This window comes from Chrysochloris asiatica, unplaced genomic scaffold (assembly GCF_000296735.1).
Source record: "Chrysochloris asiatica unplaced genomic scaffold, ChrAsi1.0 scaffold00044, whole genome shotgun sequence".
Taxonomy (NCBI): Eukaryota; Metazoa; Chordata; class Mammalia; order Afrosoricida; family Chrysochloridae; genus Chrysochloris; species Chrysochloris asiatica.
The window spans coordinates 13794306-13821343 of NW_006408562.1; the positions used below are offsets into that span (position 1 = coordinate 13794306).

Below are 27038 nucleotides of genomic sequence, written 5' to 3' on the forward strand. Positions count from 1 at the left end.
TCAGTATGGAAATAACATAAAACTTTAGGTATCTGAGGGGATATTCAGAAAGTATGTGGAAAAATGAAATTAAAAAATAATGGAGTTTTTCTGTAAACTTTTAGAAACTCTTCTGAATGTTAATATTTACAAGAATTAAAAACAAAAACTTTGTAAGAATTTAAGTTTTTTAATGCTTTCAGCTTTGGGAAGAGACCTAAACATATTTATTAGAGCCAGGGTCCCACCTGCAACACTTTCCTAATAGGAAAGCATTGTATCTTTATATTGGTTACATTTTCTATTACAACTGTGTTGGACTGGGTCTGGGAGGGAAATTGTTTTCTGTCTTTCTTGACCTTGGTGTCTTTTTTCAAAATAAATAAATGATTGGGAATCACTTATCTGATCTCTTGATTTTTCAGTAGAACATACGTGATTGACTGAATTTTGGGAAAAGGAGAATCTCTAAAACAGTGAAGGGTCCTCTTTCTTTGTTTACTAGCAATAAAACGTTAACTAAAGAGCGTGTGGGTTAGTTGAAAAGTTTGGGCAGGCTTCCACCCCACTAGCTGTATCCCTTTGCTCTGTTTGAGCCTCTCATTGTTTATGTACAGGTTCCATGTGAACACAGTTTAGTGTTTTGTACTTCCATTCTTGATCCACATATTGTCAGTAAACACGGGCAAGCCTTTGTCTAGTATTGTTTGCTGTAAAACCAGGAAAGGTGTGCCATTATAGCTGAATTCTTCAATATAGATTTCACCTTAACACAAAACAAAAATCCTCACAACTGGACCAATAAACAACATCATGAAAAGATTGATTTTGTCAAGGATTTCGTTTTACAATCAACATGTATGGAAGCAACAGTCAAGAAATACCTCATGTTGCAATGGACACATTTTCTGCATAGGACCTTTTTAAAGATGTCACTTTGCTCAAAGTGCACTTGTCCCAACTTATGGTATTTTTAATCACTTCATATATAATACATGTGAATGCTGGAAAGTGAATAAGGAAGACTCAAGAATTGATGCCTTTGAATTACGGTATTTGTGAAGAATATTGAAAATACCATGGACTGCTAGAAGAATGTACAAATCTGCCTTGAAAGTATAGCTATGGTATTTTCAATTGCCTCATATGCATGTGAAAATTGGACAATGAATATGGAAGGCTGTAGAAGAATCGATGCATTTGAATTTTGGTGTTCGAGAAGATTATTAAAAGTACTATGGCCTGCCAGAAGAACAAACAAATCTGTGTTGAAAGAAGAACAGCCAGAATGCTCCTTAGAAGCCAGGATGGCAAGACTTCATTTTTTATACTTTGAACAAGTTATCAGAAGGTACCAGTCCCTGGAGAATGACATCATGCTTGGTAAAGTATAGGGTCAGTGAAAAAGAAGAAGAAGACCCTCAATGAGATGGATTGACCCAGTGGTAGCAGCAGTGAACTCAGATGTCCCAACAATTATGAGGATGGCGCAGAGCCAGGCAGTGTTTGGTTCTGGTGTGCACGGGGTCGCCATGAGTTGGAATCAATTTGACACCACCTAATAAACAATATGGGAGAACATCTTTAAACTTCCTCAGGATTTGAAAAAGATGCTCATTAAAATGGTATAAGGTATAAATTTCCCATGTTATTATAGGAGCTCTGGTGGCACTGTTACGCATTGGGCTGCTGACCACAAGGCCAGCGGTACCACCAGTCACTCTGAAGGAGAAAGATGAGCCTGCCTGCTCTCATGTAAATATTTACAGGGGAGGCCTGGTGCAACGCTGTAGGGTAAACACTGGACATTGCAAGGTCCACTGTTTAAACCCACCAGCTGCTCTCAGAAACCCTATACAGGGCTGCTGAGAGTTGGAACAGACTTGATGGCACGAAAGAACAAGTCACAACCCTATGTGTAGGGTTGCCGTGAGCTGTCAAATTTCTTGTGACATCAAGTCTTATGTCATTTTTTAGATTTAGTGCATAATGGAAGTCTCTTGAGGTCAATGCCTGCATATATAACCTATTTTTAATGATGGCTTAATAGTTTATACAATAGATACATAAGGGCTTTTCCCATTCTTTGATTCACGGGTCTTTAGATCGATTCAGCGGTTTACCAGTGAAACTGCTCCAGTATCTGCCAAGCTTTGTCTCCAGACTGTTTTTGGAATATTCCAACAGTTGCTTTCTGTGACTCTAGTACTGATGCCGTCCTCATGGTCCTCCAGTCGCTTTCCAGTATCATGGCCTCTCTGTCCTTGACCTCTTGCCCTTGATGCTCTTTTTCTATATCTTAGTTGTTGTTCCGTGCCATGGAGTCGGTTCCGACTCACAGCGACCCTGTACAGGGTTTCCTAGGCTGTAAATCTCTACAGGAGCAGAAAGCCTCATCTTTCTCCCGTGGAACAGCTGGTAGTTTTGAACTGCTGACTTGCAGTTCACAACCCAGTTCGTAACCACTACTCTACCAGAGCTCCTTCCAAAGCTTAGTAGAGAGAGGAAAATGCTGCAATCATGCAAAGTAATGTCATTCCCATCACAGTCACTGAAGGACGGGAAATGGTGCATCTTTGGCTGTATGTATTTTTTCCGACTCCATGGCCTTTAACAACTCCCCTTTTGTAGGGGAGTCCTGATGTGCTGCTGCAGGATAATGCACTGGACCACAAGGTCAGTTTGAACAGCAAGGCTGGCGCTCATATCCACCAGCTGCTCCTTAGAAATACTATACAGTGTTACTGCGAGTAGAAACTGACTTGACAACACTTAACAACAGCAACAATTCTTTTTTAGGTGTCTTGGTGTGACACTGTAGTCAGTGGTTCAAACCCCCCAATCACTGCTTGGAAACCTTATACATGGTTGTTATGAATCAGAACCACCTCAAATACACTAAACAACAATTCATTTATAGCTCTGGCTTACCTCTTGCGACTGGAAATGTTTGTGGATACTTGGGGTTAGGTTGTAAAGGCTTTCTGTTTACAGTGTGACAGAAACCAATAATTATTTCGCTCAAAACCTGGCAAAAATGGATCTCTCTGTAATTCCAGATTGGACAGGACATTTCAGGGGGCCAGTATATAGCTGCTGCCCCTTGAAAAATAATCTTCATTTGTCTAATATGGAAAACGTTTCTTTAAAGTTAATTAAAAATGATTTTAAATATCTTTCTGTTTCTTCCTTCTAGATTCTTGCTGAAATCTGTTAATTCTACTTTTTGAGCACCATGAATAACCACGTGTCTTCAAAACCATCCACAATGAAGCTAAAACAGACCATCAACCCTATTCTTTTATATTTCATACATTTTATAATATCACTTTATACCATTTTAACATACATTCCATTTTATTTTCTGTCGGCGTCAAGACAAGGAAAATCAAACCAAATTAAGGCAAAGCCTGTGGATTCAAATCCGGAGTCCGCATACAGATCTGTGAACAGTTTGCATGGTTTGGCTTCAGTGTTATACCCTGGATGTGATACTCTAGATAAAGTGTTTGCGTACGCAAAAAACAAATTTAAGGACAAAAGGCTTTTGGGAACACGTGAAATTTTAAATGAGGAAGATGAAGTACAACCAAATGGAAAAATTTTTAAAAAGGTAAGTTGATTTTTGATTGCCTTTAAATTTCCTCTGAATAAAACATACTCAAAACAGTGAGGAGGGAGGGACAAACACAGTCGGGAGCTTCTGGAATTTGCTGTTGTTACAGGAGAAGCAACAGAGAGAGGAGACTAGACTGCCTTGTTTTGAATTTTCAGAAAAATGTTGCGAAGGACCCCCACTGGTGCTGCACACTTAGGAACCTGGGTGCCTCCAGGACTGGGCAGTACGAAGCCATAGTCTCTGGTGGTTCCAAAACACCTGTGTGCTTGAGATGCTCGTGGCTTTGTGATGCTGTCTCTCGTGCCTATTGTCTTAGTACCATGACAATTGCATAGTTTTCAAAAATGGCTTTCTGCATGTTAGAAGAACCAACCATTGGTCATTTGAAACTGGAGGTGAAGAAATCTCTTTGAGATAGGATCCTCTAGTGACTAAGAACCTGAACTGGAGACCCAGGCTTAGTCACATTAATTAACTGTGCACCTTTGGAAAAGTTGATGAAGAAGTATGCCTTCGTTTCTTTATAATATGGAGTTTGACATTTATTAACATTATTATGAGCCAGGCTGCTTTTAAAGAGCTTTGCACATACTAACTTACATAGTGAAGGAGCTTTGGTGGTGCAGTAGCTAAGGAAACTCAGCTAGTCTGTGTTTTGAAGCCACCAGCTGCTCTCCAGAAGAATGATGTGGCAGTCTGATTCTGTAAAAATTATGCCCTTAGAAAGCTTATGGGCCAGTTTACCTTGTCCTACAGGGTCACTGCGAGTTGGAATTGATCTTGACTACAATGAATTAAGATTTATAATCTCCTAATGAGCATAGAAATGCATAGGATTATTGCATTATGGATGACAGCATTAACAGGTCAGTTAGGTCTTGGAGGCATGACAATGAGACGGTTCTAAAGGTGGGACTGGAATCCAGACATGTTGGCTCCAGAGCCCATACTTCTAAAGGAGTCGGAGTGCAGAGGGTTTTATGAGGCATAATTGAATGTGTGTGTGTGTGTAATCTACTTATATAATATAATGTGCCCACAACAATTGTTAGTATGTTGTGTAAATGCTCTAGCTTTTTTTTTTTTATCAAAAAAGGAAAGCTACTTAATTCATTATGTGTTTTCTTTTTCTTTAGTTACCTTATAAATTGTTATTATGAGACACTGTCACAGCTACACATGTTTCTTTATTTGCCTAGCTGCATCTAACCTCTTCCCACTACCTTATGTGTGTGTGTGTATATATATATATATATACTTTTTAAACTTAATTTTGAAATTCTTGGTTGTGAATTGTGTGAAGGTTTACTGAGTAGACAATCAGTTTAAGTCATTAGCTAACACTTGGTTTTAGCTCAGTGACTGAAATCCCCTCCACGAAACTGCAGTCACCTCACTCCCTGTGATTCTTATTTTCATTCCACCTGCCTTCCCAGGCCTTCTGACCTTTGTGTTTCGGTGAATGTTTTGCTTTTGATCTTGAATGGTTGACCATTCCATGGTGAGCACAGCTTCCTGGTGCTGTTCTTCTCGATATACTTAGTTATCGTTTGGCTGAAAACTGGGGGACCTTGAAGGGTGAGTTCTGTTACAGACCTGAAGGGTGGATGAGGCCCATAGTAGGGTTCTCCCAATCTGTTTCTGACCGTTAAGTGTAATCTTTTTAGAAATTTGAGTTTTGCTCCACGTTTTCTATCTGGGACCTTTTAAGATGATCCCTTTCAGAGCATTTGCTAATGGTAGCTGGGCACATCTAGTTCTTCTGGTCTTTCACCATGAAGAGGGATGCTCGTGTGTTCCATTCGTCTATTTAGACTAACTGGTCCCAGTTATCGTCTATTTCCATCTCTCTTTCTTCTGAAAATGGGGAGGCCCAGTAGTTAAACCTTAGATGGCTGGTCATGAGCTTTTAAGATACCAGTGTTGTTAAGTTCTGTCGTCTTGGTTCTGACTCATAGCAACCCTGTATAAGGGTTTCCATGAAACAGCTGGTAGGTTTGAACAGCTGACCTTGTGGTTTGCTGTCCATTGCTGATTGACCCTACTGCCACACTGGAAGGAGGAGGGGGTAGAAAGAACATTGCTTTTATGGATTATGTTGGTACATAGCTTTCTTACAAGCATTTCTTGAAGATACATAAGGTGAAAATTGAAAATGAGTCTGTGTAAAGGAGGTAAGATTATCTCGTTGGCTGGAAATTTGGTTAGTTTATAAGCTTTGTGACTGCGCAGACCAGGTGGCTCTCACTGTCCTTTCCCGTGTCCATCATGAGGGAACTCACAGATCTTGCCGGGTAAACCACTCACAACTCTGGAATGGAAACTCGGAGCTCCTCAGAGTTTGTTACTTGGGGGCCAGTTGTTGTTGTTGTTGTGAAGTGCCGTCGAGTCGGTTCCGACCCATAGCGACCCTGTGCAGGGTTTCCAAGGGTGTAAATCTTTATGGGAGTAGAAAGCCTCATCTTTCTCCCACGGAGCGGCTGGTAGTTTCGAACTGCTGACCTTAAGGTTCGCAGCCCGATTCGTAACCACTATGCTACCAGGGGGCCAGTTACTGAGCCTTTTTAATGATCCTTTAATCTTGCTACTTACATACAAATATCATAACCCATTTTCCTCTAAACAGAGTGGAGATGGCAAACAAGTTAATGGAACTGAGTCCAGGAAACTGCAAGTATTGTTTTGACAGAATCTGTAAGCATTTCTTAAATTAATAAGCAGGATCTTATGTCTTATTTTGCCTGGAATAGTCCTGATTTATGCTGTTGTTCTGACACAATTAGTAACAGTACTCCATTACAGATCTCCATTTGGAGAAACTATATATATGCGTATCTTTTATCCCATTATGATTGGAAATCAGTAAGGGAGGGCGGGGCAGATATTTGTAGATACCAAGACTTAGATCCTGAAATAGTACTTAAGGAGAGTAAATGCTATTTCTGGCTTTTCTTATAAGCAGTTCTTGAAGCTCTGGTAGGTACTTTTGCTGACTGTTTTGATTCACTTAAATGAATTTTTTTCTCCTATATTGACTTAACAGCTAGCTAGAGTTAATAGAACTTTTTAAGAAATGGAAGTCATGTAGTTCAGCACATTTGATTATTCTCTAGCCTGCTGTCGTTATTGTGAAGTGCCATAGAGTTGGTTCTGACTCACAGAGACCCTATAGACGGTTTTCAAGTAGCAGCTGGCGCGTTTGAATCACTGCCCTTTTGGTTCGCAGTCCAGTGAGATCCTACAGCGCCACACCAGAAGTGTCTAGTATATAGATAATTTGCCAAACATTTTATCAAAATGAACTTTGCTATTGTCGTAGTGATGCTTTTTAAGGCACACACAATTCTTGAATAGTCTTAATTGTATTTTTAGATCTTCATCTTTCCACTCTTCTGTCTTCTCTTCCTTTCTTAACGTGTCTAAAAGGGATACTTAGGACAAAATCAAATTCTAGGGCTTCCAAAGTTCCCTACATTTGACAGGTAACACCATTAGACTGGAGGACACAGGGAAAAGTGTGTGTGTGTGTGTGTTCATATCCTGATTTGACCATGGTGTCTTTGCATTCATCAACAGTTGAGCAAGTAGGAACATATTGAACCCAAATAGGAAAGTTAAAAAAGGAGGAAAGCTATTTTTACTCCTTTTTTTCTGGCTGTATTTTGTTGCGACATGGTTTTATTTCATCAGGGGGGTGGACTAGGGTGGGGTGAACAGAAGTGTGTGTGTGTTGTTGGTTTTAAGTGCCATCGGTCACTTCTGACTCAAAGTGACCCTGTATGGGGTTTCCAATGAGCGAATGACGGGTTTGAACCACTGACCTTGAGGTTAACAGTCCAGTGCTTATCCTACAGCACCGCCATACTTGCACTTAACAACAACAGTGGTCCTTATTTCATAGAAGGAAGGTGTGATAGATTTCCTAGATTAGAGTACAGTAAACCACCAGAGGAACAAAGTTTGATCAGCCACCAATGACAGTTGTGGTGGTGGTGTGCTGTCGAGTCGGTTCCGACTTACAGCAACCCTGCCTAGAGTTTCCAAGGCTATAAATCTTTACGGGAGCAGAAAACCTCGTCTTTCTCCTGCGGAGACACTGGTAGTTTTGAACTGCTGACCCTGAGGTTAGTAGCCCAACTGGTAACCACTACACTACCAGAGCTCCTTGACAGTTCTGGTAGGCATGGTCTTTCCATTAGCCTCATATGCATGTGAAAAGTGGACAGGGAATAAGGAAGCTGGTAGAAGAATAGATATATTTGAATTTTTGTTTTGGAGAAGAATATTGAAAATACCATGGACTTCCAGAAGTACTAACAAATCTTTCTTGGAAGGTGTACAACCAGAATGCTCCGTAGAAGCCAAGATAGCAAGACTTGATTTCTCATAATTCAAACATGTTATCAGGAGGGAGCAGTCCCTGGAGAAGGATATCATTCTTGGTAAAGTGGAGGGTCGGAGAATGTCAACGTGGCCTGGCAGGAGCACTAGCTCTAACATAATAGTGATTGTCAGGAGGGCGCAGGATCGGGCAGTATTTTGTTCTGTTGTGCACAGGGTTACTGTGAGTCAGAACTGACTCGATGTCACCTATCCCAAACTAACAACAATGGTTTATGAAAAATCAGCATTAAGTAGCTGAGATAATATGTTTTCAAACTTGCTCGAGTCTAGCATTTCTAGAACTGTGAATGCTGGTCTCTTGAAATGAAGAACAATCAACAGTTTCAGTTCCAGGACATGTTTACGATACTAGAACAAAGTTGCAAAGATCAAAATAATTTTACAAAATAACTTAGGAAATGGCACAGGACTGGTTCAAACATTTTGTGAGCTAACCATGGAAAATAATTTTAATGTTGTACATACACACACACACACACTAGAGAGAAGAGAATAAAAGGTATTATGTAAATCTGCATCAGTTTGTTGAAAGAGTTTAATTGGTTTTCCATCAATTCCCAGAGCCTTGTTCTTTGCCAGTGCCTTCAGTGTACCTTGGACTTCTTCCTACGATACTATTGGCTCTTGATCATATGATGCCTGTTAAAGTGATTGAACACCAACCATATCCTTTTGGTACAGTGAGTGTGTATTCCTTCCATCTTCTCTTGATGCTTTCTGCATCATTCAGTATTTTGCCCAATGTTTCTGGTATTGTTAGGCACCACTGAGTCGGTGCTCATAGAATCCGTCAGTATTTCAAGTTGAGGCTTGAAGTTTTCCTTCAGTTCTTTCAGCTTCAGGAATGCTGACTGTGTTCTTCACTTTTGTTTTTTTAACTCCAGGTCTTTGTACATTTTCTTACAATACTTGACTTTGTCTTATCGAGCTGCCGTTTGAAATTTTCTCTTCAGTTCTTTTACTTCCTCATTGCTTCCATTTGTATTAGTGTCTTTGTGCTGGAGAGCAAGACTCAGTCTCTTCTGACATTGTTTAGTTCTTTTCCTTCTTTCTTGTCTCCTTAATGATCTTCTGCTTTTCTTCCTGCTTCCTATTCTTGATGTCATCCCACAAGTCTTCTGGTCTTTAGTCTTTAGTGTCTGATGCATCAAATCTGTTCTTCAGATGATTTCTAAATTCAGGTGGGGTATGTTCAATGTTGTATTTTGGCTCTTGTGGTCTTATTTACATTTTCTTCAGCTGCAGCCTGAAATTGCCTGATGACCAGTTGATGGTTCCACAGTTTGCCCTTGGTCTTGTTTTTTTGTTTTTCTTTCCTCGATTCACTTTAGTTTTATTTAAAACAAAAACAAAAAAAACCCCACCAAAAACCACTCAGGCATATATAATAATTTACACTTCCAAAGGGCACATTCTGCAAGTCTGCCTCCTGGGCACCAGCACTTAGACCCTCTCTTCCCATGAATCTAGAGTCCTCAGCTGCTCCCCACTCCATGACCCCTTTTCTGCCTCCGTCTCGTCTCTGGTGTTGCTGCTTCTCTGGATAAGGTCCCGCATTTTGCTTGTGCTCTTTTCTCCCTTGATGGTCTTAGGGTCCTCTGTTTCTGGACAGTAAGATTAACCACTCCCCTGTTTTTGTTATAAAACTTCTACCTTTACAATTGTGACAGTTGCAATTAGTCATGATAACAATTACTCACTATTGAATCATACAAATCTTATCCCCATCTTTTTTCACCAGACCATCTAGACAAAATAAAAACTATTCACTGGGGACTCTTTCTTTCCCCCCACGCTCTGAAACTAAACGCTTGAAACTTTGTAATCCAGTCATTTTGTGCCTTTATTGGCCCCTTAACAATGTGCTTGAGTTGCCCATTCCTATCTACCCTGTTTACAGAGGGGATAGCATTGATACTTTATGTGAAGACTCCTTCCCCCTCTGTTGGTATTTAGAGTTACGGTAGCGTAGTGGTTACGAATTGGGCTGCGGACCACAAGGTCAGCAGTTCGAAACTACCAGCTGTTACGCGGGAGAAAGATGAGGCTCTCTGTTACCGTAAAGATTTACAGCCCTGGAAACCCTGTACAGGGTCGCTGTGAGTCGGAACTGACTTCACAGCACATAACAACAACAACCCCCATGAGTATATGCCAGGTTCATCCAGTTGTAGCAATTTACCCTTGTTTCCTTAAAAAAAACAAACAAAAACCAAACGCACACGCGCACACACACACACACACACACACACACATATATATATATAGAGAGAGAGATAGATAGATAGATAGATAGATAGATAGATAGATAGATAGATAGATAGTAATCTTCCGCTAGTCGAGTTCTGATTATCAAGCCATCGAGGCTAAGTCAAATGGGTACTGTCAGCAAGTTTGGGTGTTCTTGTGCATCTCCCCTCACTTCATATCAGCTGGATGCTTCACTCTGAGCTCTAGCCCTCTGTGGCTATGTCCTTATCCATGGGCTCAAATGTCCTCAGGTCTCATTAGGTTTTGGACCAACCAGCCCTTCGTCTTCTCTCTCTCATCTCCAGGTCAACGGGAGTCAGTGGACCGTGGTTGAACTCAGCCCATTTCTTCATTTCTGTCTTTCCCCCTCTTCCACTCACCAGTACACCAATGTGGTCACCAGCAAGCTTGCATGCCTGTTTTTGTGTTCCCTTTGAGTTTCAGTCTTAGGGTATAGGGAGCTTGTCCTAAAGGAACTTGATTGCTTGCCTTGATGGCTTCCTGGCAAACAGCGGGCTTATTCTTGTAGTAGCCAGTCATGCTGACAATTTTGCTTTGGGTTTTTCCTGATGATCTTTCTTTGAAGATGCATCTTCTGCCCCTACCTATTCCAGGCTGGTCTGCTTGTCCTTGCTAGTGGGGTTCTGAATGGGACTCAGGTCCTATACTCTGCAGAACCTCCACAAGAGGCCTGTTTCACTGGGCAAGTTGTAGAACCCCTTTTAGATATTCCAGTCAGTTATAGGCTGAAAATGAGCTTGCAAGTTTTTTGTAATCTTGTTTCACAACATTCCTTTCTATCCCACTCAAGTGTCTATTTTACAATAGCAGGCAAGGGCAACCAATATCCATAAGACAGTCACGCATTTTAGTATTGTTTCCCCTCTTGGAGCTATGCCCCGATCCCTGTATCCCAAAGCCCTCTTGTTCCAAAGTTTAGCAAGCATCACTATTTACCTCTGCCCCACTATGCCATGCAAACCTGTCTCAGTGTTCCTCAATCTATCTTGTTCTTCTGCCTTCTCCCCCTTCTTGTATTGCCCTCCCCAACACCCAAACTAAGCCCCCACCCCAGCTTCACTGTTGTTACCTTATATTACATTAATTCTTCCCTCCATTTAAGACAATCTATTTTATCCTATAATCTACCAGACCTTCCCACCAACTGGATCTCTATTCCTCTTTGTTTACCTTCTTTCACATTGTAATTGTTTTGATCATAGACTGACCTCCCAGATCCTCTCTTCTTATAATTTTATCTTGATTCTTCCATTTGTCAGTTGAGTTCAGGGTGATGCTGCCACGTATGTCATTCTCTGGTTGTTGTCTGTTCTTGTTTTGTTCTCAGTCCAAAGAACGTCCTTTAGGATGTTTTTCAAAGCAGAATTGGCTTTGGCAAAATCCCTTAGCTTCTGTGTATCCTGGAATGTTTTGATTGATTGACAGCTTTGCTAAGTGGTTTGCTTCGCCTTCTTCTTAGTCTATCTTAATCTGGGTAGAGGATTCTTGGGTGGGAGTTTTTTTTCTTTCAGGGTTTTTATATATGTCTCCCCATTGTCTTTTTGCTTGCATGGTTTCTGTTGAGAGATTGAGCTTAATCTGATTTGCTGGCTTTTGTATGTTACTCTTCTCTTTTTCCTAGCTGTTTTCAGGATTCCTCCCTTATCTTTGATTTTGGAGATCTTGATTATTATACGTCTTGGTGATTGTCTTTCAGGGTCTGTCCTTTCTGGGGTTTGTTGAGCTTCTTGAATGCTTATGTTTTCGTTTTTCAGGATGTTACAAAAATTTTCTTCCAAAACCTCTTCAACTATCTACTCTGTGGACTTGTGTGACTCTTCCTCTTCCAGAATGCCGATAATTCTTAAAGTTATTCCTCTTTGTGTTATCCAGAATGAATATTAGGCATCCATCAGATTTTTTTTATCCTTTTTAGTGATTAGCGTAGTGGTTACGAATAGGGCTGCGAACCGCAAGGTCAGCAGTTCGAAACTACCAGCTGCTCCGCGGGAGAAAGATGAGGCGTTCTGCTCCTGTAAAGATTAGCAGCCTCGGAAACCCTGTGCAGGGTCGCTATGAGTCGGAACCAACTCCACGGCACATAACAACAACAACAACAACAACAATAGTGATTACTCTTCTATCTTAGTAATGTTGAGAGATTTATCTTTTAGCTCAATAGTTCTGGCTTCTAACTATTCAGTTCTACTCCTTTGCCCTTTCAGTGTATTGTCCATTTCTGGTATTCTATTATTAATCATTGGGCCTCTTTCTGTAGGTTTTGCATCATTTTCAATGCTGTATCTATTTTATTTGATTGTTTTTGTAGTGCTTTCCTGACTTCCTCCTTATTTTTCTCAACTCCATTGTATAATGTTTTGATACATAGTATAATTATTTTTCTGAATTCCTTCTCAGGCATTGTAGTTCTCCTTCCTGCTCATTTGCCTCAGTCACTTTATCTCATTTCTGGACATGTGCTGTTTCTGTTTTTTGGGCATGTTCAGGAGTTATCTGTGGCCTTAATACTTAGATGGTGTGTATTTTGGTGTTTTTTATGTTTTCTGATTGCCTCCAGGTAGATGTGATCAGGAAATGGGCTTCTCTTTTCACTCTTCGTCCTGAGAAATTTCAAAATGCCACTGTTGTTCATTGTAAAATAACTCAGGATTTGTTTTTCAACCTATTTCCTTTTTAGTCTAGCCTGTCCCACTCCACAATCCCCATTTAGGCCTTTTTCCTAGTGGTAAACATTTCTGTGGAGGAAGTGGGTTCGGGAAGAGTGTTTGAGGTAGACACAAGGACAGTGGAGCCTAGGACCCTTAGGGCTTTGTAGGTCAGGGTCAAATGTTTGGTCATTATTCCTAGGGGAAAGACTTTGCATGTGTTTTTCCTCCGTCTGTTCGGATTATGTTTTAGGGGTGATAAGAATGGAAGGAAGCTGACCAGTCTGCATGTGTTCCTTCACGAGAATGATGGGGATTAGATGATATGATAGGAGTGAGGTAGAAACTATTGATAGTATTTACTGCTGGTTTTAGAAATGAGCTGTGAAGATACACAATGGAGAATCACTTCTGAGTTGTCTTTGACTATGAACTGTTTTGTGGATGGTGTTACCTTTTACTTCCTGAGTGGCCGAGAGAAAAATAGGGTAAGGTGGGAATTAAATAATATTTTGGTTAGAACATGCTAATTTTATGTTTCAGTTTGACTTCTCAGTTCTGTAATCAAGTATAAAAGAAATTGTTTATCCAAACTGAGGTAGTCAGGGTTGGAGATAAAAACTTGAGAAGCCCATTGGAACCAAACTGTTGAGAGTTAACTTTTGCTAAGTACTGAAGACAGGGAACCACAGAGAGAATGGGTGAGATGCATTATGTAAGTTCTTAAACTTGGTGGTAGGCAGATAGGAAAGGTTCTTCTGTTTATGAGATGGTCCATCACCTGTGATGGGAAGAAGAGTGTGGAGGGTATTTGAATAGAAAGATTTCAAATAGTTTTTTTTCCCAGGGTGAATAAAGTTAATATACTAGAAAAGCTGTTGGGTTTTGAGATCTGTTATCCTGAATTTAATAAGGTTGGGTGTTTTTCTGTAGTGTTTTTTAGCAGTTAAGTGCCATTGAGTTGGTTCTGACTCCTAGTGAACCCTGCATAAGGTTTTCAAGGAGTGACTGGTGGATTTGAACCACCAGCCTTGTAGTCCAACTCTTATCCTAAAGTGTCACACTAGGACTGTAATCAATTAGTAATAAATAATTAATAATAAATGCATGGGATAAAGAAATCATTGCTCTTCATTGTGGGTTGGGATTCTCAGGGAGAAAGTTGGGATTAGAAAACCCCACCACCAGTACAGTTTAGATAAAATCATCGAATACATGGGCATCTCCACATGTAATCTTCATGGGAAAGGTAACTACTGACACTCAGTGGTTTGAAAGAACTGAAATTATGAAATGTAGATTTAGGTTTATATTTTGTTTTTAATTTTATGGATGAGGAACCCTTACATTTAAATTAAGCTCATGATTTGATTCCATTGCCACATGGTGGCACCACCATCACCTGAGGTTTTTACATTTTTGGATTATCTGAAATCTTTTCTGAATACATTTATGCTTTGAGAATTACAAACCTTGACATTTAGATTCTAGAATCTAGATGGTAGCTCGTGCTTATCTTTAGAATGTAAAATTCTTCAGATTGTAATCCAGTTCTTGTATGTTTTGGCCCAATCCTCCCGTCTTCTCACGCTCTCATATCTCCTTTTGAAGTCATTGGAGCTCCCATGCAGAGCATTTCTTCGGGGAGGAGATGGGGTGCAGAGCAAGGTGAGAGTTTGGGACCAGGAATGATAACTAAGTATCTTCAGGACAGCTGCCTTCCCCATCAAATTAGGATTTTACTTCTGTGGTCTGTTATTGAAAAAGACACTAGAGGGCACCATTTATCCTTTTTTCATTTGAATCTACCACCCAACCTCTCTTCTTTCCAGAAATTTCTTAACTATTGTTTGAAAAGGAATATGGACAGGTGAGTCAGAACCGACACTTGGACACTTAACAACATATGCAGTTGAGAATTTAAGAGCTGATTTAAGTTGAAGGAATGCCTTAAGGGCAAAGAAGTTTAAGGAGGGAATTACGACTAATGCAAAGGAGCTCTGGTAGCATAGTGGTTACGAGTCGTGCTGCTAACCCTCAAGGTCAGCAGTTTGAAACTACCAGCTGTTCCACAGGAGAAAGATGAGACTTTCTGCTCCCGTAAAGATTGACAACCTTAGAAACCCTACACAGGGTTGCTGTGAGTTAGAACCTACGCCATGGCACACCATCACGTGACTAATGCAAGGAGTCCTGTTGGTGAAGTGGCTAAAGCACATGGCTGTTAACCAGAAGGTCATGGGTTCCAACCCACCACCTGCTGTGAAGGAGAAACGTGACTGTGAGTCAGAATCACAGTGTTCTTTGGCAGTGGGCGAGTCAAATGGCAGTGGGTTGTGGTTATTATCTGCTCTTCTGTTAAACACAAATAGTGAGAGGCTTATGGGACCAGTGAGCATTAAAGCTCTCAACAGAAGGATTTAATGATTTACAGTGTAAATAGTCTCAACCTGGGTTAGTAAGTAGAAACTTATTTACTTTGCTTATCTAGAATTTGAGAACATTCAAATTAAGTAGCCATAATGTTCTTAACTTGAATAAAGGCCAGATTCTGTTTGTGGGTCATCTTTTATCACCCAATATTGAAAGTAGGAATTAATCAGTTGAGGGAAAGTAAAATTTGCTATTAGTAGTACTTGTTACTACACAAGATTTTAAATTAACACTCCAATCACTTAAGTTACTGAAACCTGTTGTCACTATTAGTATATGACCATTTGGCCAAGAAGCTGACCTTTAAGATTCCATCAAACTGTAAATATATTTGGGAAATGAAAACAAAGCAGCAGCGCCTCCACAGAAAACTCCAGCTGCGAGAAATTTAGCATAAGGTTTTTGAGTGTCATAGGTGTCACCAACTAGCGGATTTTAAAGAAATAGATTTACTTCCTAGTGTTTCATTAGGGAAAAACACAACAGCTTTGATTCTATGCAAGCATAACTTTTGTCATAAAATTTGAAATATCCTGAGTTCTCTCTGTAAATAGATACTTTAGTTACATTAAAAGCTGTTTGTATTTTGTTTTATCAGGTTATTCTTGGATGCTACAATTGGCTTTCCTATGAAGATGTCTTCATTCGAGCCTTTAATTTTGGAAATGGCTTACAGATGTTGGGTCAGAAACCAAAGACCAACATTGCCATCTTCTGTGAGACGAGGGCTGAGTGGATGATTGCTGCACAGGCTTGCTTTATGTACAACTTTCAACGTACGTAGACTTTCTTCTTTGGTAAACAGACTTTGCATATGTTACTTTTGAAAAGCTTTAAAAAAATTGGCATGTTCAAAAAGTTACATTATTTCTAACAGTTTTAAGTTAGGCAGAAAGTAAATAGAAATTCACATTGTTACTAACATTATTATAGAACTTTAATATTTCCATTAATGTATTTCTTTAGATTTTCCACTTTAAAATAAGCTGTACCTGAACTTGTTCATGTGGTTTGTTTTTTTTGGTTTTTTTTTCCCTTTAAGTTTTTATTAATAGATTGAGTGAAAGTTTACAGGACACATCATCAGTTTTACATTCAACAAATCATACAACTTGTTTCATCACAATGATTATAATCCCCTCCATGTACCATCAGTTAACAGTATTTCTTCTCTCTATTCACTTTAGCTCTTTTTTAAAAGAAAACAAAACACTCAGGCATATATAATAATTTATACCACCAAAAGGCACATTCTGCAAGTCTTCCTCATGACCACCATCTCTTAGTCCCTCTCTTTTCATGAATCTAGAGTCCTCAGCTGCTCCCTCTCTCCATGTCACCATCTCTGCCTCCATCTCTGGTGTCACTATTTCTCTGGATAAAGTCCCACATTCTGCTTGTGCTCTTCTCCCTTAATTGTCCTAGGGTCCTCTGTTTCTGGACTATAAAATTAACTGCGCCCCCATTTTTGGTACAAAACTGCTATCTTTACAAAATTGTGACAGTTGCAATTAGTCATGATAACAGTTACTCGCGATTGAATCATAAGAATCTTATCCTCATCTCTTTTAACCAGACCCATCTAGACAAGATGACAACTATTCCGTGGGACTCCTTCTTCCTCCACACATTCTTAAATTCAACTCTCTCTTGAAACCTTGTAAGCCAGTTACTTTGTGCTTTATCACCCCCTCATTTTAGGTAGCCAATGTACAGAGGAGATAGCATTGATACTTGATGTGAAGACTCCTTCCCTCTCTGTTGGTCTTTTGAGTTACTACCTCCGTGAGTATAGGTCAGGTTCATCAAATTGTAGCAATTTACCCTTGTCTCCTTTATCAAAAAAAATTTTTTTTTTTTTTTAATCCTCCTCTAGTTGAGTTCTAATTATCAAGCCATTGAGGCTAGGCAAATTTGGGTGTTCTTGTGCCTCTCCCCTCACTTCATATCAGCTGGATGCTTCATCTTCGCTCTAGCCCTCTGTGACTATGTCCTTGTCCATGGGCTCAGGTGTCCCCAGGTCTCACCACACATTGGACCAGCAGCCCTTCCTCTTCTCTCTCTCATCTCCATGTCAACAGGAGTTAATGGACTGTGGTTGAACTCAAACCATTTCTTCATTTCTGCCTTTCCCCACCTCTTCCACTCACCAGTAGACCAACGTGCTCACCAGCAAGCTTACATTCCTGCTCATGTGTTCCCTTTTAGTTTCAATCTTAGAGGGGGTTTGTCCTGAAGGAACTTGATTGTTTGCCTTGGTGGCTTCCTAGTGAACAGCTTGCTTATTCTTGTAGTAACCAGTTCTTTGTTTTTTCCTGATGATCTTTCTTTGAGAATGCATCTTCTGTCACTCTAGCTGTTCCAGGCTGGTCTCCCTGTCCTTTCTAGTGGGAATGTCCCACCTCAGAAGGTTCTGAATGGGACTCAGGATTCCACCTAAGATCCTATACTCTGCAGAGGCTCTGCAAGAGGCCTTTTCGCTGGGCAAGTTCTAGAACCTCTTTTAGGTATTCCAGTGGTTTTCTAAACAACATAATACCTTAAGTATTACAGTTAGTGTGCTATGTTATTGGTATATGGTGTTTTTCATATATAGTACCAAATAGTCAACAGTTGTTGAGTGCTGTTGAGTTGTTATTGATTCATAGTGACCGTTTGAAGGGTTTCTAAGGAACAGCTGGTGGGTTTGATTTGCCAGCCTTATGGTTAGCAGTTTAGTGCTTATTCTATAGTGCCAGACCAGGACTGAAACTTGTTTTTAAATGTTGGAAATCTTGTCGGGCACGAGTCTAGTGGAGGTGAGTAAATATGTTAATCAGTATCAAAGGGGCTTCAAAAAGTTTGTGGAAATTTTTCGTTCTTTTCATTCAATTTTTTCATGAACTTTTTTGAAGCTTCCTTATATTATATTATGATACAGGTGAGAAAAGTACCCAGCTCTGTTTCTCATTGACTTTGAACTTAACAACTTAGGGTTCAAAATGTTTCATTAAGGGGTGTTGATGTGGCCTTTAGGATAAGCACTGAACTGCAAACTCCAAGGTCGGCCATTCCCCAGAGCCCTAGACAGGGTAGCTATGAGTCAGCCTGACTTAGCACCACTGCCAACAGGGCTCATTAAAGGGGCATTCATAGCACAGCGCTTCAAGCTCTTGATTACTAACCAAAAAAGGCTGGCCCTCCAGGGGAGACCGATGCAGCAGTCTGTAAAGATTCACAGCCTTGCAAACCCTATGGAGCAGCCCTCCTCTGTCCTGCAGGGCTGCTGGGGATCACAGTGCACTTGGACAACGGCTTCTGCTCTATTATTCACTTCCACTTCTAGCAGCAGCTGTATGAGATATTTGAACATCTAACTTAACCTTCTTTTCCCCTTAGTTGTTACGTTATATGCTACTCTGGGAGGTCCAGCGATTGTTCATGGATTAAATGAAACCGAAGTGACCAACATCATTACTAGTAAAGAACTTTTGCAAACAAAATTGAAGGTAAGGGATGTGTTAGTTTGGATTGTGTCTGATGCTTTAGAAGTTTCCATGTCATGAGCCCTACTGTTGATACTTAGTTCTTTCATGGTCCCTTCCTATCTTTGTAAAGCTGTAACAAATAGCATAGTTTTTCTTTCATTTAGATTTCACATATGTTGAGCTATAGCATCCATCCAGAGACTTACATGTGAAATGTTAATATGCCTATATCTACATTGAAATAATTTTGACTATTTTTTCTTACTTACGTTCTTATATTTTCTTGTCTTTTAACAGTAAATAGTGTAAATTTGAGACTAATTTTTTTAAAGTAGTAATTTCTTTGTTTCTGAAGCATTGAGTGAGCAATTATGAGGTTTGAGAATTTTTATTTAAAGGGAAAACGGCTTCTTTAGTTTCTAGACAACTCTCTTGCAAACATGGAAATACTTCGGCGGCCCTAAAACCATGGCTTCAAAAATCCTACGGGGCGGCTGGACTCAGTCTCATGAGGTTGCTGTGAAGCTGTGAACAGACAATGTAATTCAGGCAGTCTGTCCTTCAATTTCCCTTGTGTAGGGCAGTAATTTTGTTGATTCAGATTTTACCAAAAAGCAAGGCTGTACATACTAAATTTAATGCTGCAGCTGTTGGTAAGTGTCATCGAGTTAGTTGTGACCCATAGCGACCCTGTATAGGATTTCCAAGGAGCGCATGGTGAGTTTGAACTGCTGAGCTTGCAGTCGAGTGCTTATCCTACAGCCCCCCACCGGGACTCCTAGAAAATAGTCTTTTCAATTGTCAGGTCAATATTTCTGTCTGGGAAAGTGGTATTTTGCCAGTGTATCTCTTCTCTCTGGGGTTTTTTTTTTTTTGAGATAAATTATTTTCCTATTATAGTTTAATAATTTACTGTTTGGACTGCTTGCTGACACTGAAGAATCACAAGGAAAATGATGACTGTCTGTTTCTCTAGGATATCGTGTCTTTAGTCCCACGCCTGCGACATGTGATCACTGTGGATGGCAAACCGCCATCCTGGTCCGAGTTCCCCAAAGGTGTCATTGTACACACCATGGCTGCGGTGGAGGCTCTGGGGGCCAAGGCGAGTGTCGGTACGTCGTGTGCGCAGCCCTTAGGTGTCCTCGGCCATGCTCCCTGGTTATTTCCGATGTCCCATTGGTGTTAGGAGTCCTAGGGTGGCACTGTAGGATGAGTACTGGACCACCAGGCCGGTTTGAACCGCAAGGTCGGCAATTCAAACTGAACAGTAACTCCTCGCGAACCCTATACATGGTTGTTTTGAGTTGGAACCAACTCGGTGGCACTTAACAACAACAACATCAGTGTCAAGTCAGGTTTCTGAACTGTCAAATTGGGAAATGTGGTTGCTCGAGGTATACTTTTAATTTAGTCTTTAAAGAAAAGTTCAGAAAAAATAGAATTATAAATTTATTAATGTTCTACAGATAATATTTATTTAAAATTCTTTTACGCCATCTTCTCTTTTACATTATTCAGTAAAGTCTCTTCCTTTTCTGGTCATTTTGGATGGTTAAAAGTTAATTGTATTAATGGCACCAGTTTGCTTTTCTCTGAATTCCTATAAGTACTCCAGAGATCTGGAGGGACTCGAGCTCAGCCCTGCCTTTACTCCCTGCTCCAACGCTGCCCTTTCCAGGGGACAGTTTTCTACCCTCCAGCTAGCACCCTGAAAGCCCGACTCCGATAATCATCAACGTTAGGAGGGTGTGCTGCTGGGAGGGGGGACTAGATTCCTCTCCAATTGCAAACTTAGTGAGTCACTGGATATAAAGATTCCCTCAGTGTGGGTCACAGAGAGGAGCGGGTTTTCACTGAGGTGAGCTTACACAGACATTCATTTTGGGGACGTTGAATGTTAGGTGTTGGAGGGGATTTCCTTTGGAGATGCCCAGTGGGCAGTGGCATATGCAAGTATGTTGTTAAGTGCCTTCACATCTGTTAGGACTCATAGCGACCCTGTGTAGGGGTTCTGAGGAGTGGCTGGTGGTTAGCAGCCTAGTGCTTATCTCACAACACCATACTAGGACTCCATGTACAAAAAATTAAGTTTGCAGTTAAGTGATTTGGAAGCTAGAAGCAGTTAGGTATTCATTGTAGCTGTAAAAGTCGGTGAGATCATCTGAAGAGAACGGGCAGAGGCCGGTGAGGATGGGTCAGAGAGGAAGGAAACATACAGGGTGTGGCTTGTGGAAGCCAAGGGAGCCTCCTGCTAGGGCTGGAGTCATTAGCCAGACCTGAGCACAGGAGAAGTCAGGTGACAGGGATTATAGAAGGCATTGTCTCCAAAGCGTGGCTTGGTGGAGAATGGCGCTCTGGGTTGAGGAGTGATAGGAAGATTAAGAAGTTTTTGATAAATATATCTGGTTGGTAGGAAAGAAAGGCTAATAGCTAGAAAACACATTAAAAAGTTTTTTAAAATACGTTTTTGAACTCTACATGTAAGTTCGTTCCAAGATTAATTTAGACAAGTTAACAGTGACCCCATAGCTGTGTCTTTCTGCTGTGCCATCTGTCTCTAGTGTGCTGACCAGGTCCTTAGGCAACATGGTCGCATCTTTTCACCCAGGACTCTGAGTTATAACTGAGTTAATATCACTGTTGTGGAGCAAAGAGAACTTTTTTAGCAACTTGTCAAGGCTGTCACAGATGATGACAAACCCCTATTTAAACGTGGCCTTCAAGGTCCTACAATGAATACTTCTTGTATTGAGTTAACACATATTAAACAAATCAATGATGTGGCTGAATTTCTCAGAAGTGTATATGTGTGCATGCTTTTCAATACAGAAAACCAACCTCAGAGCAAACCGACACCTTTGGACATTGCAGTGATTATGTATACAAGTGGCTCCACAGGACTTCCAAAGGGGGTCATGATCTCGCATAGTAACATCATTGCTGGTATAACAGGGATGGCGGAGCGGATTCCAGGACTGGGGTAGGTCACCGTTTATCTCTGCTGCTGGTCTTTAGGAAAGTCTGGTTACAATAGGCATTTCCTTTAAAAATAAAAAAAAGACATTTGAACTAATCACAGAATAGTTGTAGAATTCTCAACTTTTCGTTTAATGGATATTAGTTATAACTTTTTACATTAAAATGCATTTTCAGTGACTATAGCTATAAATTCTTTAATGTAAATTCTTCATGTCAGTTGGTATTGTTGCCCCTATTGATATTTTTTCACCGAAATCTATTCTGATTTAGGTGACTCAGTAATTCATTATGTCTAGTAAGTACTTGTTGAGCTTCTGTGTTTGTAGTCTCCAATTTTTTGTAAGCGAGACTCCAATAGTAGCATGAATGGGCATGTTAACGTGGCTGTAAGACTGATGGAGGAAACCAGGTGGCGTGTGAAGGCTTGTAAAGGAAGCACTCCCTAAGACGGAATCAATTCTTTGACAGTTTGGGCTGATGATAAGCACCTGTTTCCTATCTATAGGCATGTCTCAGTTGCCTCTTCTATTTTGAAAGCAGGGGAAGTTGTTCAAATATGTTCCCATGCATATACATTTTCTTATGTGTATTAAGATCCATTTTATGAGTCATAATGTAATCCAACTCAAAGTACAGAAAATTTTGTCTGTCAAATTCTTTGGCAGACACTTGTGGGCTCGATTTGAACAATTTTGCTCATTAGCTTTAAAGACCATTTCCTTCGTGGAAGATTTTTTCTGTCCTTCTAAAGAGTCCTTTTTTCTCCCTCGTCCCTATTCCCTCTGATCTGACAGGAGCCATGGGACACGTGGTTAAGCACTAGTTTGATTGCTAACTGAAAGGTTGACAGTTGGAACTCACCAGCCGCTCTGTGGGAAAAAGATGTGGCTGTCTGCTTCCATTAAGATGACAGCCTTGAAACCTGTCTGGAGCAGTTCTGCTCTGTCCTGTGGGGTCCCTGAGTCACCCCTGAGTCAGTGGGTTGGTTGTTTGATTCCTCCCACCTTAGCCTCTTGGATCTGCTGCCATCACCATTAGCAAGTGCCATCAAGCAGGACTTGACAATCCTGCAGCTGGGGCTCACCACACCTTTCTTAGAGTGTGGTCCTCATCAGTTTTCTCTGAGTTGTAGTTCTGTTTTCCCCACCTCAGTCCTACCAGCAGGGAGTCCCAGTTGATGCCCTGAGGGAGCTTCCATAGGCCTTTTGTAGGGGTTTTGGCAGGAGCCTGTGGTTGGCTTGAGTTGCTCTTCATCATCGTCCTGTTTGTCAGTTTGCAGCAGCTTCTTAACGTCTCTCCTTTTAGTGAGGAAGATGTCTACGTTGGATATTTGCCTCTGGCCCACGTTCTAGAACTAAGTGCTGAGCTGGTCTGTCTTTCTCATGGATGCTGCATTGGCTACTCGTCACCACAGACATTAGCTGATCAGGTACATTCAATGTCTGTGCTTTCAGATACAAAGAATCATTTTAAACAATTTTTTTTCTGTATAAGCTTGAAAATATCTGAGAGGCAGTTGCTCTTTTAAAAAGTAATCATGTCCTTTTAAATTCTAAAGGAGCCCTGGTGGTACAGTTAGTTCAGTGTTAGACTGCTAACTGCAAGAGTGGCGGTTCGAACCCATCAGCCACTTCAAGGGAGAAAGATGACGCTGTGTGCTCCCAAAGAGATTTACAGTCTCAGAAACCCTAAGGAGCAGTTCTGCTCTGTCTTTAGAATTACCATCAGTTGGAATTCAGGAGCTCTGGTAGCATAGTGGTTACGAAGTCGGGCTGCTAACCTCAAGGTCAGCTAGTTCGAAACTACCAGCTGTCCCGTGAGAGAAAGATGAGGCTTTTTGCTCCCATAAAGATTTACAGCCTCGGAAACCTTGTGCGGGGTTGCTATGAGTGGGAACCGACTCCACGGCACCTCACCACCACCACCATCAGTTGGAATTAACTTGATGGCAGTGGGGTTTTTGTTGTTGTTTAAGTGCTTGTTTGTTTGTGTGTACCATCAAGTAGATTCCTCCTCATCGGGATCCAATATAGGGTGCCCACGAGGGGCTTGTGGGCTTGAATTGCTGATTTTGCGGTTAGCAGTCCAGTGTTAACCATACACTGCTACACCAGGACTTATCCAAATATGAATAAATCAAAGTGATGCATTTATAATGTGCTCTTTGACCTAAGAATTCTTGAATTTTAAAATAAGAATCATTTATGTGGCTCTTTTTCTCCCTCTGTAGTCTTCAAAAATAAAAAAAGGAAGCAAAGGGGATACGTCTGTGTTGAGACCCACACTCATGGCAGCTGTTCCGGTAAGGCTGACTAGTACTGACTATTGAGTCCTAGCACAATGGTCCTGGTCCTTACTACAGAGCATCAGTGCTCAGAGAAAGGATGTTGTTGTCAACGTAGTATATGTAGATTTATTCCTGGGCAGTCTCTCTATTGCCATAAGCCCTGTGGGATTTATTTGATCTTGTTTAACTTCATTTATTATTTTTTTAATGTTTTTTAAAATCTTATTTATTAAGCATTCCATTTATAGTTCCATCTGTCATGATACTATCCACTCCTTTCCCTAAATTGCTTGTTAACATTATTTTCATGATATCTGCTTGCTGATGAATGTAAAGCTGAAGCCAGTAGGAGATGGAAAGGAAGGTTTAAGGCCACCCCTTGTAAAGGAATTGTATTATTGTCTCCTGAGTTCTCAAGGGAAACCTGGTCTAGACAGCAGCCCAGTGCTCATCCTACAGCGCCCCACCAAGATTCCTTACTAAGTAGTAGTTGTTGCTCTTAAGTGCCACCATGTCACTTCCGACTCATAGGCACACTGGATAGAATTTTGGCTGGTGGGTTTTAACCACTGCCTTTGTGGTTATCAGTCCAGTGTATATCCTACAGCAGCACACCAGAAATCAAATTCTTAGGTCAGCTAAAAAGTACCTGTCATTTGAAATTATATAGGAAAAATATTTCAAGTCATTAAACTTGCATAGTAAGTTTAATGTAGACAAGTAAGGTGTAATGTAGACAAGAAGCATTTCGTGGGTGCAGCATTAAAACTCAAAACAAATAAATCCACAGCCCTTTCATGAATAAAGAATGTGGTAATCCTTTAGTGTATATAAAATAAAGTAGTCATAAACCCTTTCATTTATAAGATAAAGTTGTGAGATTTAGAAACCATATAGGGTAGTGTTTGTTTATTTAGTGTTCAGAATAAATAAGAAATGAGCAAAGCATTCTAAAGAATCAGTAATGACCTGGTCTTTTACCAAGACTTATGTTTCTCTTATGTCTTACTCATATTTCTATCCAGGTTTTTTTTTTCTTTTTTAAATACCAAACCAATTTTTGTTTGCAAAGTTCTCAGTTTTAACCGAGTTATGACTTTAGTTTAAGTATTTGGTCTTCTTTGATTTTTTTTAAAACAATAGCCTTATATAGGTAGAAATGTAAATCTGGTGTTAAGATTCAAAAAACAGCTGATACCATCATTAACTATATGAACACCTTTTTACATCTAGGAAATCATGGATCGGATCTACAAAAACGTCATGAATAAAGTAAATGGCATGAGTAGTTTTCAACGCAATCTGTTTATTCTGGCTTATAATTATAAAATGGAACAGATTTCCAAAGGGAACAGTACTCCGCTGTGTGACAGGTAAGGGAAGGCCCTCTCTGTCCATCTCTTGCAAATCCATCTCACAAAGAAAGGAACAGTTTTAAAATTTGGTTATGTTATTTGAAGACATTTTTCATGAATAGTTTTGCTGTTGTTTTTGTTAGGTGCCTTCGAGTCGGCACCTACTCATAACAACCGTACGGACAACAGAAAGAAACCCTGTCTGGTCCATCACCAACCTCACAGTCTGTGACACTCTTGAGCCCATTGCTGTTGCCTCTGTGCCAGCTCTTCTCACCGGGAATCTTTCTCTTTTTAGCTCATTCTCTACTTTACTAGACATGATGTCCTTCTGCTAATATACCCCAAGTATGAGAGACGAAGTCTGGGCAGTCTGGCTGTGCTTCTTCCAACACAGATTTGTGTGTTCTTTTGGTGGTCCATGGTACTTGTAATATTCTCTACCATCACCTTAATTCAAGTGCATCAGTTCTTCTATGGTCTTCTTTATTTACAATCCAACTTTCACATACACATGAGGTTATTGAAAATACCATGGCCCGGGTTAGGTGCACTTTAATTTTCAAACTGACATCTTTGCTTTGGAACACTTTGAAAAGAGGTGCAACAGATATGCTTAATGCAATGTGTCATTTGATTTCTTGACTGCTGTTTCAATGAGTGTTGATGGTTGGTCCAAGCAAAATGAAGTCATTGACAACTTCAATCTTTTCTCCATTATCTTGATGTTATTTATTGGTCCAATGATAAGGATTTTTGTTTTGTTTACATTGAAGTGCAACCCATAGTGTGAAGACTGTGGTCTTTAATCTTCACCAGTAAGTATTTTAATTCCTCTTTGCTTTCAGCAAGCAAGGTTGTATCACCTGAATATCCTAAGTTGTTAATGAGTTTTCCTCTAACCCTGACATCACGCTTTCTTCATATAATCCAACTTCTCTAATTAGTTGCTCAGTATACACATTGAATAAGTATGGTGAAAGAATACAACCCTGGCACACACCATTGCTATGTTGAAAGAATACAACCCTTTCACACACCTTTCCTAAATTTTTTAAAAAAATGTTATATTATGAACTATGTGATAGTTTATGTGGGAGACAATTAGCGTTACATTCATCCTATCGTATATTTCATCACCATGGTTACAATTCCCTCCGTGCATCATCAGCCAACCAAAGGATATACCTGCAAGACTTCCCCCTTATGGTCAGTACAAAGCCCCTCTTCCCTCTGTGGGTCTAAAGACACAGCCTCTCCATCTCTCCATGTCATAGTCTCTGCCTCCATCTCTGGCGTCACTGTTTCTCTGGGTGGGGTCCCACACTCCACTCTTCTCCCTTGATGGTCCCAGGGGCCTCCACTCCTGTACTCATGTACTGCAAAGTCAACCACTTCCCTCCTTTTGCTACAAAACGTCTACCTTTACATTTCCAACCCTCACTGTCGGTCCTGAGAGCAATTATTCACTGTTGTACCACATGAGTGCTATCCCCATCTCCGCTAATCAGCCCTGCCCAGACAGATTGGATACTACTCAGTGAAAATTCTACCTTCCTACACGCCCTCTAGATCTAGGCTGCCATTGGAAAGCTT

General features: G+C 40.5%; 1 protein-coding gene across 2 annotated transcripts in view; it reads left to right on the forward strand.

The window, feature by feature from the left end:
* The first annotated feature begins 3173 nt into the window (after window positions 1–3173).
* The window catches only part of ACSL3 (acyl-CoA synthetase long-chain family member 3), a 62103-nt gene continuing 38238 nt past the window's right edge, over window positions 3174–27038 (forward strand). The window contains exons 1-8 of one of the 2 annotated variants that reach the window (XM_006861887.1): window positions 3174–3592; window positions 15950–16127; window positions 18730–18839; window positions 19795–19933; window positions 21651–21801; window positions 23106–23229; window positions 24031–24102; window positions 25321–25460. In XM_006861887.1, the coding sequence (XP_006861949.1) occupies window positions 3215–3592; window positions 15950–16127; window positions 18730–18839; window positions 19795–19933; window positions 21651–21801; window positions 23106–23229; window positions 24031–24102; window positions 25321–25460 (1292 nt within the window). In that variant the 5' untranslated portion in view covers window positions 3174–3214. The remainder of the gene's footprint in view (window positions 3593–15949; window positions 16128–18729; window positions 18840–19794; window positions 19934–21650; window positions 21802–23105; window positions 23230–24030; window positions 24103–25320; window positions 25461–27038) is intronic. The other variant, XM_006861888.1, reaches the window with a different exon arrangement.